We start from the raw sequence: 14,300 nt of genomic DNA on the forward strand, positions 1-14,300 counted from the left end.
AACTGTAACATTGCCCACTTGAGCCATGGGAAAACATGGACACATCAGTTCTCCTCTCAGCTATAACTGACATCAACTGATATATTTCAGTTCTGACAAAATGTTGTCAGAACTGGAAGGGATCATTGCCAGAAGAAAATGGTGAGCTTCTGAGAGGAACTGATGGCAAGGTAACTATGTAATGTTTATTTGAAGTTACCTCATGTGTTTATTTTAAATAATTTTACACAGTACAGGTTCCCTTTAAAGAACCCCTTTAAAGCTGAATTATCACAAATAACTTCTGTTTTAGGTGAGCAACTATGGTTTCCCATTATGCATCACTCCTGAATAAGCAAATCATCTGTTTATGCGCCTGAAGCTTACATCCTTGTTTGCGGTTTTACATATTCAAAATTGTTGTTGCGATTTTATTTTCGTGTATAATATAAACGAGACTGTTAATGTGCTCTAGACGTTTTCTTGTGCAGGGCTCGGAGCTGAGCGGCTGGTCTCTGGGCCGCTGGACATCAGATGGGATCGACATTAACAACAACTTTCCTGACCTGAACACAATGCTGTGGGAGTCGGAGGATCGTCCGAGGAATCTGCGCCGGGTCCCCAATAATCACATCCCTGTTCCGGACTGGTTTCAGTACCAGAATGCCACGGTAAGCCCTAAAGTACACCACGCGTAGGCTGAAAGGGAACCTGGAGGGAGAGGGATATAAAGGATGCCCAGGGCCGGATGTCTGGAAAGGCCACAAAGGCCATGGCCTAGGGCGATAAATCAGATAAGATCAGAAGGGCAGCAGGACTTGGATAGAGAAGAGGTCATATGTCAAAGTAAATAATCTCTTCTGGTCCCGCAGTGCAGCCAGCCAGCGCCCTGCTCTGCACTAATAGCTGAATTCTAGAGTTCCCCAATCCCTGCATCGCTCTCACAATTCCTGATGTGTTATGACAATCAACATCTGCTGTCACCTCACCTGATGATCCATCCTCTGTATGATGGACATACAAATTGATGTGAGAAATACCAGGGATTTACATTACAAAGCAGATAAAATTAAGTTCCGCTGAGTTCTAATGCAGGCATTCACAAACATCAGTGAGCTCTGCTAGTTTTTTCACCTTCTCATTTTTACAGCTGTGACACTGACCCCAGCAGCTGTTAATTACACTCTTATCTAGCCCTAATTTATTGCTTTTTTTCTTCCTAGCCAGTGATCTCTTCTCTGCTTCAGTTAACTCTTTCCTGACTCATTTTCTGTCCTTCAGCTCCAACCATCTATGAGAACTGCAGGAATAAAAATGTTGTTTGCTTCCCTTTCATTGCTAAACTGTCACTGAGCTGTTTCTACCTGTATGCTAGTGTGTATGGTTTAGCATCCTTCTTCTTTCCTGTAGCAGTAGAGCATTGTAGCATCTTAGCCATCAGCGAAAGCAGAGAGTTTTGAATCAGGATAATACCATTTATTGGCTAAAAAGAAAAAGAGTAAGCTTTCTGCTAATAAGCCTTCTTCAGACTTTGTGGTGACAGCAGGCCTAGGGCACTGGAAAGTACAAATTCGGCCCTGAGGCTGCCATATTTATTTCCCTTTAAAGAGCGCTTCAAACATCTGATCTGCATGCTTGTTCACAGGGGCATATAGAGGATAATATAGCGCCTATGGCAAACACTAAAATTGCCCCCCCATTATAAGTCATTAGAGTTAACCCCACCAGTATAAGTACCTAGAGGTAGTACCCTACTATAGGTAGTCAGAGGTAGTCCACCCAATATAGGCTGCCCTCCCAGTGTAGGTAGTTAGAGGTGTCTCCCCAGTATAAATAGCCCCCTTTAGCATTGGAGTTGGAGGTGTACCCCAGTATAATTACCCCCCATTATAGATGGTGGTAGGTGTCCCTTCAGTATAGGTGCTAAAAGGAGTCCCCCAAGTAGACCCCCTAGTATAGGTAGTAACAGGTGTCCCCCCATTATAATTATCTCCCTTTCCCCAGTATAGGTAGTGAACATTGTGTCCTAGTATAAGTAGCCCCCCCCCCCCCCCCCTAATATAGGTAGTAAGAGGTCCCCCCCAGTAAAGATAATGAAAAGTGTCCCCCAGTATAAATAGCCCTCCCAGTATTGTGGTGCAGCACAAGGTAGGAGAGGGTGCCCATGGCACAAGCCCTGCCTGCACCCCTCTAGATACGCCACTGCTTGTTCATGGTCTATGACAAAAAAAGGCACAGAACCATCAGGACAGCCAGGCAATGTGCATTGATTAAAAGGAAATAAATATGGAAGCCTCCATATCACTCTCACTTTGAGCCCCCTTTAAAGTAGGTAAACATGAAAAAGGGCTGCAAAACCAGTCACAGGCGATTAGCCAGAAGTAAGGCGAGTTAACTTCTCTCCTCCACTCTTCTCATGTAACTCTGCACCCCAATGCATCTGCCACAGACCTGCCATTGCCACTCGGCCCCCCTTGGCTATGGGCCCCACAGCAGCTGCTATGGTGATCCCTCTGCCACTTGCCCACCACCACCAGCTATTAAATCAGAGAAGAAGGAACGTGTTTGTCATTAGTATACACTTACACTCACGTGTATATTCATTGCAGCACCCTATTACATGATCCTGCTTTACAGACTGGACTGTTGTATCCCTGTAGGATTCTTTTCTTTGATTTATAATTGCTTCAGCGTGGGATAAAGTCTCTGCCAGATTTTTGATCTATTTTAGTTGATGTCGGAAATGAAATGTTCTTTTGCTCGGATGATAATTTCGGTAGCGGAGCATATCTTCATCCCTAAATATTCAGGATGATTTACTAACAGCCGCCTTTAAAAGGAAGACATTTCATCTTGTGACGTTATGCTTGTTTTCTTTGGAGGCTAATGCAAAGCCTGTTATTATACTATTGTGCTCTTTAACCACTTGAGGACCACAGTGCTAAACCCCCTTAAAGACCAGGCCATGTTTTACTAAAATGGCCACTGCAGCTTTTTAAGGCCAAGCTGCAGGGCTGCACAACTCAGCACACAAGTGATTCCCCCCCCCTATTTTCTCCCCACCAACAGAGCTTTCTGTTGGTGGGGTCTGACCCCCCCCCCCCCCCCCCAGTTGTTTGTTTTATGGCAAATATTTATTTTCATTTTTTTTTAAATAAAAACCTGTATTTTACTTTAATTTGTTCCCACTCACCCTGCCTCCCTCCCTCCCGCGAGCCAATCGCTGTGATCAGCTGTCATAGGCTTCAGCCACTCACTCTGAAGCCAATGAAGGGGACAGCTGTGTCACACGGCTGTCCCCAGTACAGCGCTGCTGCAGATCACAGCGCTGTACTAAGTGAAAAGATGCCGGTTACGCCGTCTAACAGTCTTCTGAGCGGCAATCGCCGCTGGGAGACTGAAGGTGGAGCAGAGCTCCGCCTTTTGAGCAGGAGATGCGTGCACAGCCTGCGCACGATCTCCTGCACAAGCAGTGGCGTAGCTAAGGAGCTGTGGGCCCCGGTGTAAGTTTTACATGGGGCCCCCCCAAGCACTCTATACATAACAATTGATTTGGTGCACCAAAACCTGCCAAAGACAACCACAGAGTCAGAGTTGCAAGAAGGAGATAGGGAACAGTGTTTTAAGGATTAGTACTATTCAAAGCATCTATAAAAGTGATTATTACCAGCACAGGACCAACAGAGAGCTAATACTGTGATGAAGGGTGGACCCTTCGGGGCCCCTCTGGCCCAAGGGCCCCGATGCGGTCGCTACCTCTGCACCCCCTATTGCTACGCCCCTGTGCACAAGCCAGCTCCAGGACCTGACGTCATTTGGCGTTAGGCGGTCCTGGGGCTGCTGCCGCGGTCATGCCCATTGGCGTGACGCGGTCGTTCTGTAGTTAAACACCAAAAATTCTATGTTTCTGCGCGCTCACTGTATATAGCAAACAGTGATAGTGTTTCAATAGTAATAATAGTGAAACCAAGTCCATTAAACCCAGTCCAATGACTTATTTACGTGTCCATGGATCGCTGCACCAGTCACCAAGCACCGGGTGTCAAATACCCTAGCTACGCCACTGTTCCAGCTTCTCACACTTCAGCCTTCAGAGCGAAACTTCCAGTTTAGAAGGCAGAAGTGTAAGAAGATGGAACCTGGCATGGAGTGCACCCAGAGGGAGGTGGTGGCTTGGGTGAGCTAACCCTGCATACACAGCTTGCACTGCAGGATGTTATCGCTTTTCTCGAGATTGACACCATTACTCAGTAGAGATGAGTGAGAACAAAGACCCCCTCCCATGTTTAGGGATGATGTTTTTGGTAGATGGGCTCTTTCACCTCTTTCTAAACTTCCCAGAATGTGCTAAAATAATGAAATGTCTTCTAAAACAGAAAAAGGAGTACACACATTTTCTTTAGATGTCATGCATTTTACTTCATCGTATACTTAGTCATCTGTCTGGAGCCAAGCTTAAAGGCCTGTACACATGCCAGACTTTTTCAAACTACGGGTCGTCAGACCCGCCCGTGGGGCGGTCGTTCTGACAACAGTTGCACGTGAGTACAAGCTGTCGATCCGCTTGGTGGATTAGTCAAAACCAGCGTTATCAGTCTGACGACAGCTTGTATTCACGTGCAACTGTCGGCAGAATGACCCCCCTCCCGCGTGCGGGTCTGATGACCCGTAGGTTGAAAAGGTCTGGCGTGTGTACGCACCTTAAAGAGGAACTCCAGTGAAAATAATGTAATAAAAAAAGTGCTTCATTTTTACAATAATTATGTATAAATGATTTAGTCAGTGTTTGCCCGTTGTAAAATATTTTAAATCCCTGATTTATTCTGACATTTATCACATGGTGACATTTGCTGGCAAGTGATGTAGCTGCTACTTGCTTTTTTGGCAGTTGGAAACAGCTGTAAACCGCTATTTCCCACAATGCAGCAAGGTTCACAGACAGGAAACTGCCAAGAGTACCACGGTCCTCAGAGTTTCTTGTGGAACTGGTTTCACCACAATATCAGTCATACAGCGCCCCCTGATGGCCTGTTTGTGAAAAGGAATAGATTTCTCATGTAAAAGGGGGTATCAGCTACTGATTGGGATGAAGTTCAATTCTTGGTCTGAGTTTCTCATTAAAGAGAAACTCCAACCTAGAATTGAACTTTATCCCAATCAGTAGCTGATACCCCCTTTTACATGATAAATATAATGCTTTTCACAAACAGACCATCAGGGGGCGCTGTATGAAATCCCTCCCACAAGAAGCTCTGAGTACCGCTGTACTCTGGGCAAACTGCCACAATGTAACAATGTTCACAGACAGGAATTGGCTGTTTACAGCTGTCTCTAACAGCCAAAACAGCTAGGAGCAGCTACATAACCTGCCCACAGTAACAATGTCACCATGTAATAAATGTCAGAAATCAGAATGTAAATCGGGGAGAGGAAAGATTTTACAATGAGCAAACACTGACTAAATCATTTATACATAATTATGGTAAAAAATGAAGCACTTTTTTTACTACATTATTTTCACTGGAGTTCCTCTTTAAAGGAGTACTATCAAACTTTACCAATTTCTGTCTGTAGCATAAATCAAAATTGCAACAGCAGTCTGTGCGAAAACAGCAGATCTTTCTGCTGTGCAGTGTAGCTTTTTTTTTTTTAAATTTACCTTATAGACGCATCTGACACACTGACGGCGACGGGGAATGGGGCAGCTCATTACATGAGAGGGGATTCCTTTTTTACAGTGCGGCAGTGCATTATCCTACTTTCATGTTCCCCCACATGAGAGCGCACTATACAGCGAGTGACCCGCCGAAGCCTGCTATGAGGAGCAAGAGACAACCGCTCTCGCTCCTATTCTGCCCAGCCAATCCGCCCCAGAGGGAGACTTCCTTGTGTCATGCTGCCTATGCTACGCAACGGCAAGCATAAGCTGGAGGAGGGCGCGTCACTGCTCCTGAATGCATCAGAAGCAGGAGCCGAAGGGAAGGATCATGACACGCCCTCCTCCAGCTTATGCTTGCCGTTGCGTAGCATAGGCAGCCCGACACACGGCAGATTGGCTGGGCAGAATAGGAGCGGTTGTCTCTCGCTCCTCATAGCAGGCTTCGGCGGGTCACTCGCTGTATAGTGCGCTCTCATGTGGGGGAACATGAAAGTAGGATAATGCACTGCCGCACTGTAAAAAAGGAATCCCCTCTCATGTAATGAGCTGTCCCATTCCCCGTCGCCGTCAGTGTTGTCAGATGCGTCTATAAGGTAAATTTTTTAAAAAAAAGCTACACTGCACAGCAGAAAGATCTGCTGTTTTCGCACAGACTGCTCTTGCAATTATGATTTATGCTACAGACAGAAATTGGTAAAGTTTGATAGTACTCCTTTAAGGCTCATACACACCATCAATCTTTCCAACTATCTTCCAAACTTGTCTGTTGGAAGATAAGTTGCGTGTGTGTACAGCTGACAAACAACCAGATGACCAACTGATAACAGGCTGTTTGCCAGATACAACTGGTGTTTCAATCTGACCAACTATCAGGCAGGTTGGAATGTGTGTACAAGTCTTTTGAACAACTTTATTGTTTTAGAATGCGGACATGTTGTCATTTAGCTTGCATGCATAGTATTTAAGTGAGTTGGTTGTTTAGATGGTTGGTGTGTGTGTAAGTACTTGTCAGGTAAACAACTTGTTGTGTGGTTGGTCATGTTGTGCGGTTTGTTGTGCACTAAGCTGGATGAGTGTATGATCCTTAAGTGTCATTGCCTTTCACTAGAGCTTTCAGCATACCATGTTTAACAAGCACCGCGGTTTATTGTTTGTTGTACCTGCAGGTGGCAGTAGAGACGCGTGCTCTCATCACATGGATGGAGAAGATCCCCTTTGTACTGGGCGCAAACCTGCAAGGAGGGGAGCTGGTGGTGTCTTATCCCTTTGACATGGTGCGCTCTCCATGGAAGACCCAGGAATATACCGGGACGCCAGATGATCATGTGTTCCGCTGGCTGGCCTACTCCTACTCCTCCACACATCGACATATGACGGACTCAAGCCGGAGGCCCTGCCACTCTGAGGACTTTAGCAGGGAGGAGGGCACTGTGAATGGGGCCTCTTGGCACACCGTAGCTGGCAGTAAGTGCTCCTTATACCTCAAAAAACAAAATGGCACCCCAGGTCAATCTGGCACCACCATAAAACCACTTTCTCTAAAGTGATTAAAATGAGAGATATTATTATTGCCTAGGCTACCTCTGAAACTGTGGTCCTAATCTACAATGAAATAGTCCAAAACGAATTAATGTTACGAGGAGGGTTGGGTGGATTGGGTGTTAGGAAGGGGTTTATGGTATGGAGTTAGGTTAGGTGTTAGCAAGGGGTTTATGGCATGGAGCTGGGTTAGGTGTTAGGAACTGGTTTATGGTATGGAGCTGGGTTAGGTGTTAGGAAGGGGTTTATGGTATGGAACTGGGTTAGGTGTTCGGGAGGAGTTTATGGTATAGATGTACATAGGTGTTAGGAAGGATTTATGGTGTGGAGTTTGGTTAGGTGTTAGGGGGGGGTTTATGATATGGAGCTGGGTTAGGTGTTAGGGAGGGGTTTATGGTATGAAGCTGGGTTAGGTGTTAGGAAGGTGTTTAGAGTATGGAGCAGGGTTAGGTGTTAGGAAGAGGATTATGGTATGGAGTTAAGTTAGGTGTTAGGAGGGGGTTTATGGTATGGAGCTGGATTAGGTGTTAGGAAGGGGTTTATGGTATGGAGCTGGATTAGGTGTTAGGGAGGGATTTATGGTATGAAGTTTAGTTAGGTGTTAGGGAGGGTTTTATGGTATGAAGTTTGGTTAGGTGTTAGGAAGGGGTTTATGGTATGGAGTTAGGTTAGGTATTAGGAAGGGTTTTTATGGTATTGAGCTGGGTTAGATGTTGGGAAGACATTTATGGAACGTAGATAGGGTAGGTGTTAGGAAGGGGTTTATGGTATGGAGCTGGGTTAAATGTTCGGAAGGGGATTATGGTATGGAGTTAGGTTAGGTGTTAGGAAGGGGTTTATGGCATGGAGTTAGGTTAGGTGTTAGGAAGGGGTTTATGGTATGGAGTTAGGTTAGGCATTAGGAAGGGTTTTTATGGTATGGAGCTGGGTTAGATGTTAGGAAGGCATTTATGGTATGTAGATAGGGTAGGTGTTAGGAAGGGGTTTATGGAATGGAGTTAGGTTAGGTGTTAGGAAGGGGTTTATGGCATGGAGCTGGGTTAGGTGTTAGGAAGGGGTTAATGGAATGGAGTTAGGTGTTAGGAAGGGGTTTATGGCATGGAGCTGGGTTAGGTGTTAGGAATGGGATTATGGAGTGTCGTAGCTAAGGAGCTGTGGGCCCCTATGCAAGTTTTACAATGAGGCCCCCCAAGCACTCTATACATAGCAATTGATACGGGGCACCTGCCAATGGCAACTACAGTGTCAGAGGTGCAAGAAGGGGATGGGGAACAGTTTGTTAATGATTACCACTATTCAAAGTATCTATAGAGTGATTATTATGAGCACAGGACCAATAGAGAGCTAATGCTGTAGTTGAGGGAGGGCTCTTCGGGGCCCTTCTGGCCCAAGGGCCCCGATCCGGTGGCTACCTTTGCAACCCCTATTGCTACGCCCCTGGGTTTATGGTATGCAGCTAGGTTCGGTGTTAACTGTTAAGAAGTGGTTTATGGTATGGAGTTAGCTTAGATGTTAGGAAGGGGTTTATGGTATGGAGCTGGGTTAGATGTTAGGGAAGGGATTATGGTATGGAGCTGGGTTAGGTGTTAGGAAGGGGTTTATGGTATGGAGCTGGGTTAGATGTTAGGGAAGGGATTATGGTATGGAGCTGGGTTAGGTGTTAGGAAGGGGTTTATGGTATGGAGCTGGGTTAGGTGTTAGGGAGGGGTTTATGGTATGGAGCTGGGTTAGATGTTAGGGAGGGGATTATGGTATGGAGCTGGGTTAGGTGTTAGGGAGGGGTTTATGGTATGGAGTTAGGTTAGGTGTTAGGGAGGGGTTTATGGTATGGAGTTAGGTTAGGTGTTAGGGAGGGGTTTATGGTATGGAGCTGGGTTAGGTGTTAGGGAGGGGTTTATGGTATGGAGTTAGGTTAGGTGTTAGGAAGGGGTTTATGGTATGGAGCTGGGTTAGGTGTTAGGGAGGGGTTTATGGTGTGGAGTTAGGTTAGGTGTTAGGGAGGGGTTTATGGTGTGGAGTTATGTTAGGTGTTAGGGAGGGGTTTATGATATGGAGCTGTGTTAGGTACACACAATCCGTTTTTCCGATTTTACATTCAATCTATTTTCGATTCTTTTTCTGCTCTATTTTCTTATCTTTTCAATTTTCATTCACTTCTATGAGGAATTGACCTATCGGACCATCTATCTAACACAAAATTGTATGGCATGTTCCTAGCATTAGAAAGTATTTCCGACTCTCAGCATACACTAGCAGTGTTCCAGGATCCAGGCACAGATCAGACTCCCTGTAAAAATCACGCCATAAACCATCTTATTTACATTCAATGGTACAGTAAATATCGGTTATTAAAAGCATGTGTTGCAAAAACATTACCAGAGACACAATGCACGTGCCAACAATCTGCACAGGCTCCTATGCGAGTCATCTGCATTCCACATGTCTAGAACGCCTCTCTTGCACAAGCCTCGTAGATGTGGATCCTAATAAAGAAAATATATGGAGAAGAGTTATATTGGAAATAAAAAAGCTAGAGTCCTTTTAGAATGACATCATCATCTAGATATTTCTCATAAAACTGATGGCAAGTGTGCCTGTTGCCAGGGGTGTAACAATAGACCCTGCAAAGGATGCAGCCGCAGAGGAACCTAGAAGCCCCAGGGCGCTGTGTGGGGGGGGGGGGGGGGGGGGAATTTTCTTTTCCCTGTCCTGAGAGACTGACAACTAAGGGCACAGAGAGAAAAAAACTTTCTGTTCTGCACAATTGTTCTAATGACTGCATCTGCTCAGCCACTGATAAGGAATCATACAAATTTTTGTAGACAAAGTTTTAGTAAACAGTCCCAATTCAGTGTTCAGCAGGGTCTTGTGTACAGCGCCTAGCCCCCAGCCTCTCTACCCCCTCCCCAAGTACTCTGTACTGTAGTGATGCTGGATAAGTCTGCAGAGCCAGTTCCGGTCTCTCAGAGATGGACAGAGTGAGTGTAATAAGATGAGGCCTGGAGCGTACTCATCTGGCGGTTTTCTGTATGCGTTTACTGCACACCAGGTGTGTCTGTATGTGTGAAAACATGCACATTTTATCACAGAAGCTAATGTAATTGACAGAGAAAATGCCTGCAGTGCTTCATTGCTGTCTATTTTTATCTGCATGGGGAAAACATTCAAGTGTGCACTAGCCAATTGAATAACATTGGTTCTCGGGGGGGGGGGGCTCATCCAAAGTTTTGCATGGGGGCCCAGCGATTTCTAGTTATGCCCCTGCCTGTTGCCATCACTGTCCCTTGCACTTGGGTCTCGCTGCCTCTATCTAGGGGTGATGTGCGTGGGGGGTGGGTAGATAATTGTTTTTTTTCCAGAGATATAGAATAATTATCACTCTCTCTGTGCTCTCATTGTCCCCGCCTATGCAGCCATGCAGATTTCTATCATTCTCTGGAGTACAGAGTACATTTTGCCCTGCTGAGAATATAATAGTCCTGTGACTAGGCTTTCTGCTAAAAACTTCAGCAAGATTAGTTCATACAGCCCACTCTAGCAGAGGACGGGGTTCCTGCAGAGAAATTTAATTTAAAAAGAGTTAAGTTTCATTTTGAAGATGTTTAATTGGTGATCCCAATGACAGTAGAAGTCCCTCTTGTCTCCAGAGCTCGACAGATATGCAGGAAAGTGACCTACTGGTACATCCTGTCGTTGTTTGATAAAGTGGCTACATGCCCTCTATCTGCCTCCATGCTAAAAAGGGAGCTGAGGAAATGTGGGCCCTGAAAATAGCCGCTGGTTGCATACCGTTACAAATGACTGATATTCTGCTAATGGCCAGTGGTAGTTCCGAATATGGGTACATTTCACCAATATTTTTCTACAGCTAAAGCTAACCCTTTTGTCACATGACTCCTCCCTTTACCGATGCTTAACCCCTAACGCCTCCACCCCCACATGATGCCCAACCCTAAACGTTCCCCCCCATGCGATGCCTAGCCGTTGCCCCCATCAATGTCTAACTGTAACCCACTAACCCTAACCACCCCCCCCCCCCCCGCACCGATGTCTAACCCTAACTGATGCCCCACTGATGTCTAACCATAGCCAACCCCCCCCCCCCCCCCCCCACACACACACACACATAATGCCTAGCCCTAATTGACCCCACCACCGATGCCTTACCAATGCCCCCACCGATGTCTAACCGCAACCAGCCCTTCCCACTGATGCCCCCACCAATATCTTACCGTAACCAAAGCCCCCCCCCCACATGCCTAACCGATGCCCCAAGCAGTGTCTAACACCCCACACACACACGAAAGCCACACTTAACATGGTCGTCTGTGGGGCAGCTAAAACGTCCAATGCGCCTTTTTCACCTTTTCCTGGCTATGTCCTGCTCCAACCAGAGCTGGGGCAGGTTTATGAGGTAGGATACAGTCCCACTTAGGAAAGTCTTACATTCTGGCGCTAGGGCTATGTAGAGCCGCCTCTAGCTTAGCCATATCTGAACGTGGGCAGTGGGCACCAAGATAAGCATGTTCAAAATAGCACTGCATTAAAGACCTATGTAGGAAGTGTGGTCTGGACCTCTTTAGATACTTGCTGTTGGATCAGGAGGCGTTAGGGGGGAGCTTTGTGATAGGTAGTAGGAGCCAGGGGTGTAACGACAGGGGTGCAGCCCCTGCAACTGCAGACGGCCCAATGGTGTGGAGGGGCCCCCAAAATACTAACCTTACCTCCCTCCAGTACTCCAGATCAGGTGTTTTTTGGCTACACGTTATGGGTGTGAAGATCCTGATGGCCACACTTGGTATATTACCCTTGTAAGATGGACTCCCAGGCTATCAGGGTCACCCAGGGGAGGGGAGGGAAGGGTGGTGATGGTGGCGTACTAAGGGGGGAGCGCAGAAAGCAATTTTTTTCCTTTTATTAATGTGGAATATAAAGTAAAGCTTTTGAATTGGGCCATCCCGATGCACTTACTGACAATTTCTGACTGGCCCAATTCCAAGCTGAATACAATTTATCATTAAATCTACATACAACTTGACAGACCTGGATTTACCTCACAGGAGCCTATAGGCACAGATGTCCTGGCACCTTAGAGTTTGCCCTCCATGGACCTAGAAACCCCCATCAAACTGCACCGCAAGTGTGCTGGCTGTCCCAGCTGTCACTTCTCCCTTACTTCCATTGCCTGTCATAGATAGCTACAGGTGTCCCTTAGTATTAGGTAGCCAGAAGTACCTTCAGTAGTAAGTACCTAGAGCAGTGATGGCTAACCTTGGCACTCCAGCTGTGGTGGAACTACAAGTCCCATGAGGCATTGCAATACTCTGACAGCTCTAAGCATAAATCGAGGAGGCAGAGGCATGATGGGATTTGTAGTTTTGTCACAGCTGGAGTGCCAAGGTTAGCCATCACTGACCTAGAGGAACGTCAGAATTAAACAGAACCAGAGATGAAGCACCCTCTTGTATTTTACCTTATAAATCAGTGGGAACATAACAGTAAACACCTAATCTGCTCTTTGTTTCATTGTTCTCTGTTTACTCTGACTGTTATCACCTCTGATAAGAATCCCCCGACTGAGCACTCAGTCTAGCTTTGCTACAGAAAGATTATAGCCGAGTCTGTCTTCTCTGGTGTCTTTTCAAGCCCTAAACCTGCCCCCTGCTGGCTCTGCTATAATGACTCAGCTATAATTATTCCCTGCAAAGCCAGACTGAATGCTCAGTCCGGGATTCTTATCACAGCTGATGAACAGACACTTTTAGTAGTGAGGATGAAACAGAGAGCAGGGTAGGTGTTTTCTCTAATGTTCCCACTGATATATATGGTAAAATACATGAGGGTGCTTCGTCTCTGGTTCCCTTTAAAGCAGTATGATCGGCCATACTATGCCAGGGAAAAAAAACACATATGTAAGTAAATAAATACTTGATCTACTTACATAACACATGTATTATACTGTCCACGTTTTGATTTCAGCGAATGTTCTATTGTAAATTATGAGAATTCTGTTCCTGGTGGGGGCCATGTCTTTTGCCCACAGTTAAAGAGAATCTGTACTCTAATATTCTTACAATAAAAAGCATAACATTCTTTAGGTCCGTACACACGCCGGACTGGAGGCAACGACGGGTCCGTCGTCACCTCCCGCTGGGTGGGCGTTCCAGCGACAGTCCGGCGTGTGTACAGTCTGTCGGCGGACTAATACTGTACACACGCCGGACTGTCGCTGGAACGCCCACCCAGCGAGAGGTGACGACGGACCCGTCGTTGCCTCCAGTCCGGCGTGTGTATGGACCTTTAGCCTGACAGACACGACAGAGGAAAGGAGATAAGATTTATTACAGAGACAGTGCAAGTAGGAAAGGCTGCAGTAAGACAGACCACATTAGAACAGGTATAGGAACTTATAGGACAGAAGAAATAAGGCACAGAATTTTGTTAGAGTCTCTTTAAGGCTAACTCGTGATGTCATTTCTGCCCTTTACTTTTTTTCTTGTCTCCTCCAATCGCTAAGTTGCCTCAGCCTTGCTTGTAAACACAATTGAGTAGGGGATTAGGTTTTAGATAAGGAGCTGGCAGGAAAATAAAGGGAAGAGGAGGAATAGATTATAGATAAAAAGAACCCCCAGCATGCAATTCTTTGGCACCGACTACTAAAGGGCCAGTGTTCCTTAAGTATGTGATAACCCCAAACCATAACAGCAGAAAAAGTTTTGAAAGTTTTGAATGCAGGATTACCATCTTTATCACTTAATACACTCAGACCAGTTGCTGTTGAAATTGTATGGTGACGATACCGCTTTAAATAGCTAGTGGTGCCCCAGACTGAAGGGAGATCTCATAAGTGGAATGCCAAGAGCAATATCTCAGGGTGAGTAACTGCTTAGGACTCTGTATAGGGCAGGAGGGAGGCACTTGGGTAGGGGCGTGAGCCGCCTTTCCATCATCAAGCGCCTGTAGGCACGTGCCAACAGTGCCTTATGGTAAATCCGGCCCTGCAAGTTGAAATTATTAGCATCACCCCTAGATCATCTCTCGTCCTCAAATGTCTGCAGGATGAATCCCCTGGTCTAAAGCCCCAATGGTAATTATTTAGTAACTAGGCATAAGCCCGCCCGTT

At 46.0% G+C, this 14,300-nt stretch overlaps 1 protein-coding gene across 1 annotated transcript in view; it reads left to right on the forward strand.

Moving 5' to 3' along the window:
- Positions 1-14,300, forward strand: part of CPXM2 (carboxypeptidase X, M14 family member 2) — a 177,757-nt gene that overhangs the window by 112,374 nt on the left and 51,083 nt on the right. Inside the window, exons 11-12 of the mRNA XM_068255048.1 lie at positions 471-650; positions 6,805-7,102. Coding sequence (XP_068111149.1) covers positions 471-650; positions 6,805-7,102 — 478 coding nt within the window. The remainder of the gene's footprint in view (positions 1-470; positions 651-6,804; positions 7,103-14,300) is intronic.

This window comes from Hyperolius riggenbachi, chromosome 10 (assembly GCF_040937935.1).
Source record: "Hyperolius riggenbachi isolate aHypRig1 chromosome 10, aHypRig1.pri, whole genome shotgun sequence".
Classification (NCBI taxonomy): domain Eukaryota; kingdom Metazoa; phylum Chordata; class Amphibia; order Anura; family Hyperoliidae; genus Hyperolius; species Hyperolius riggenbachi.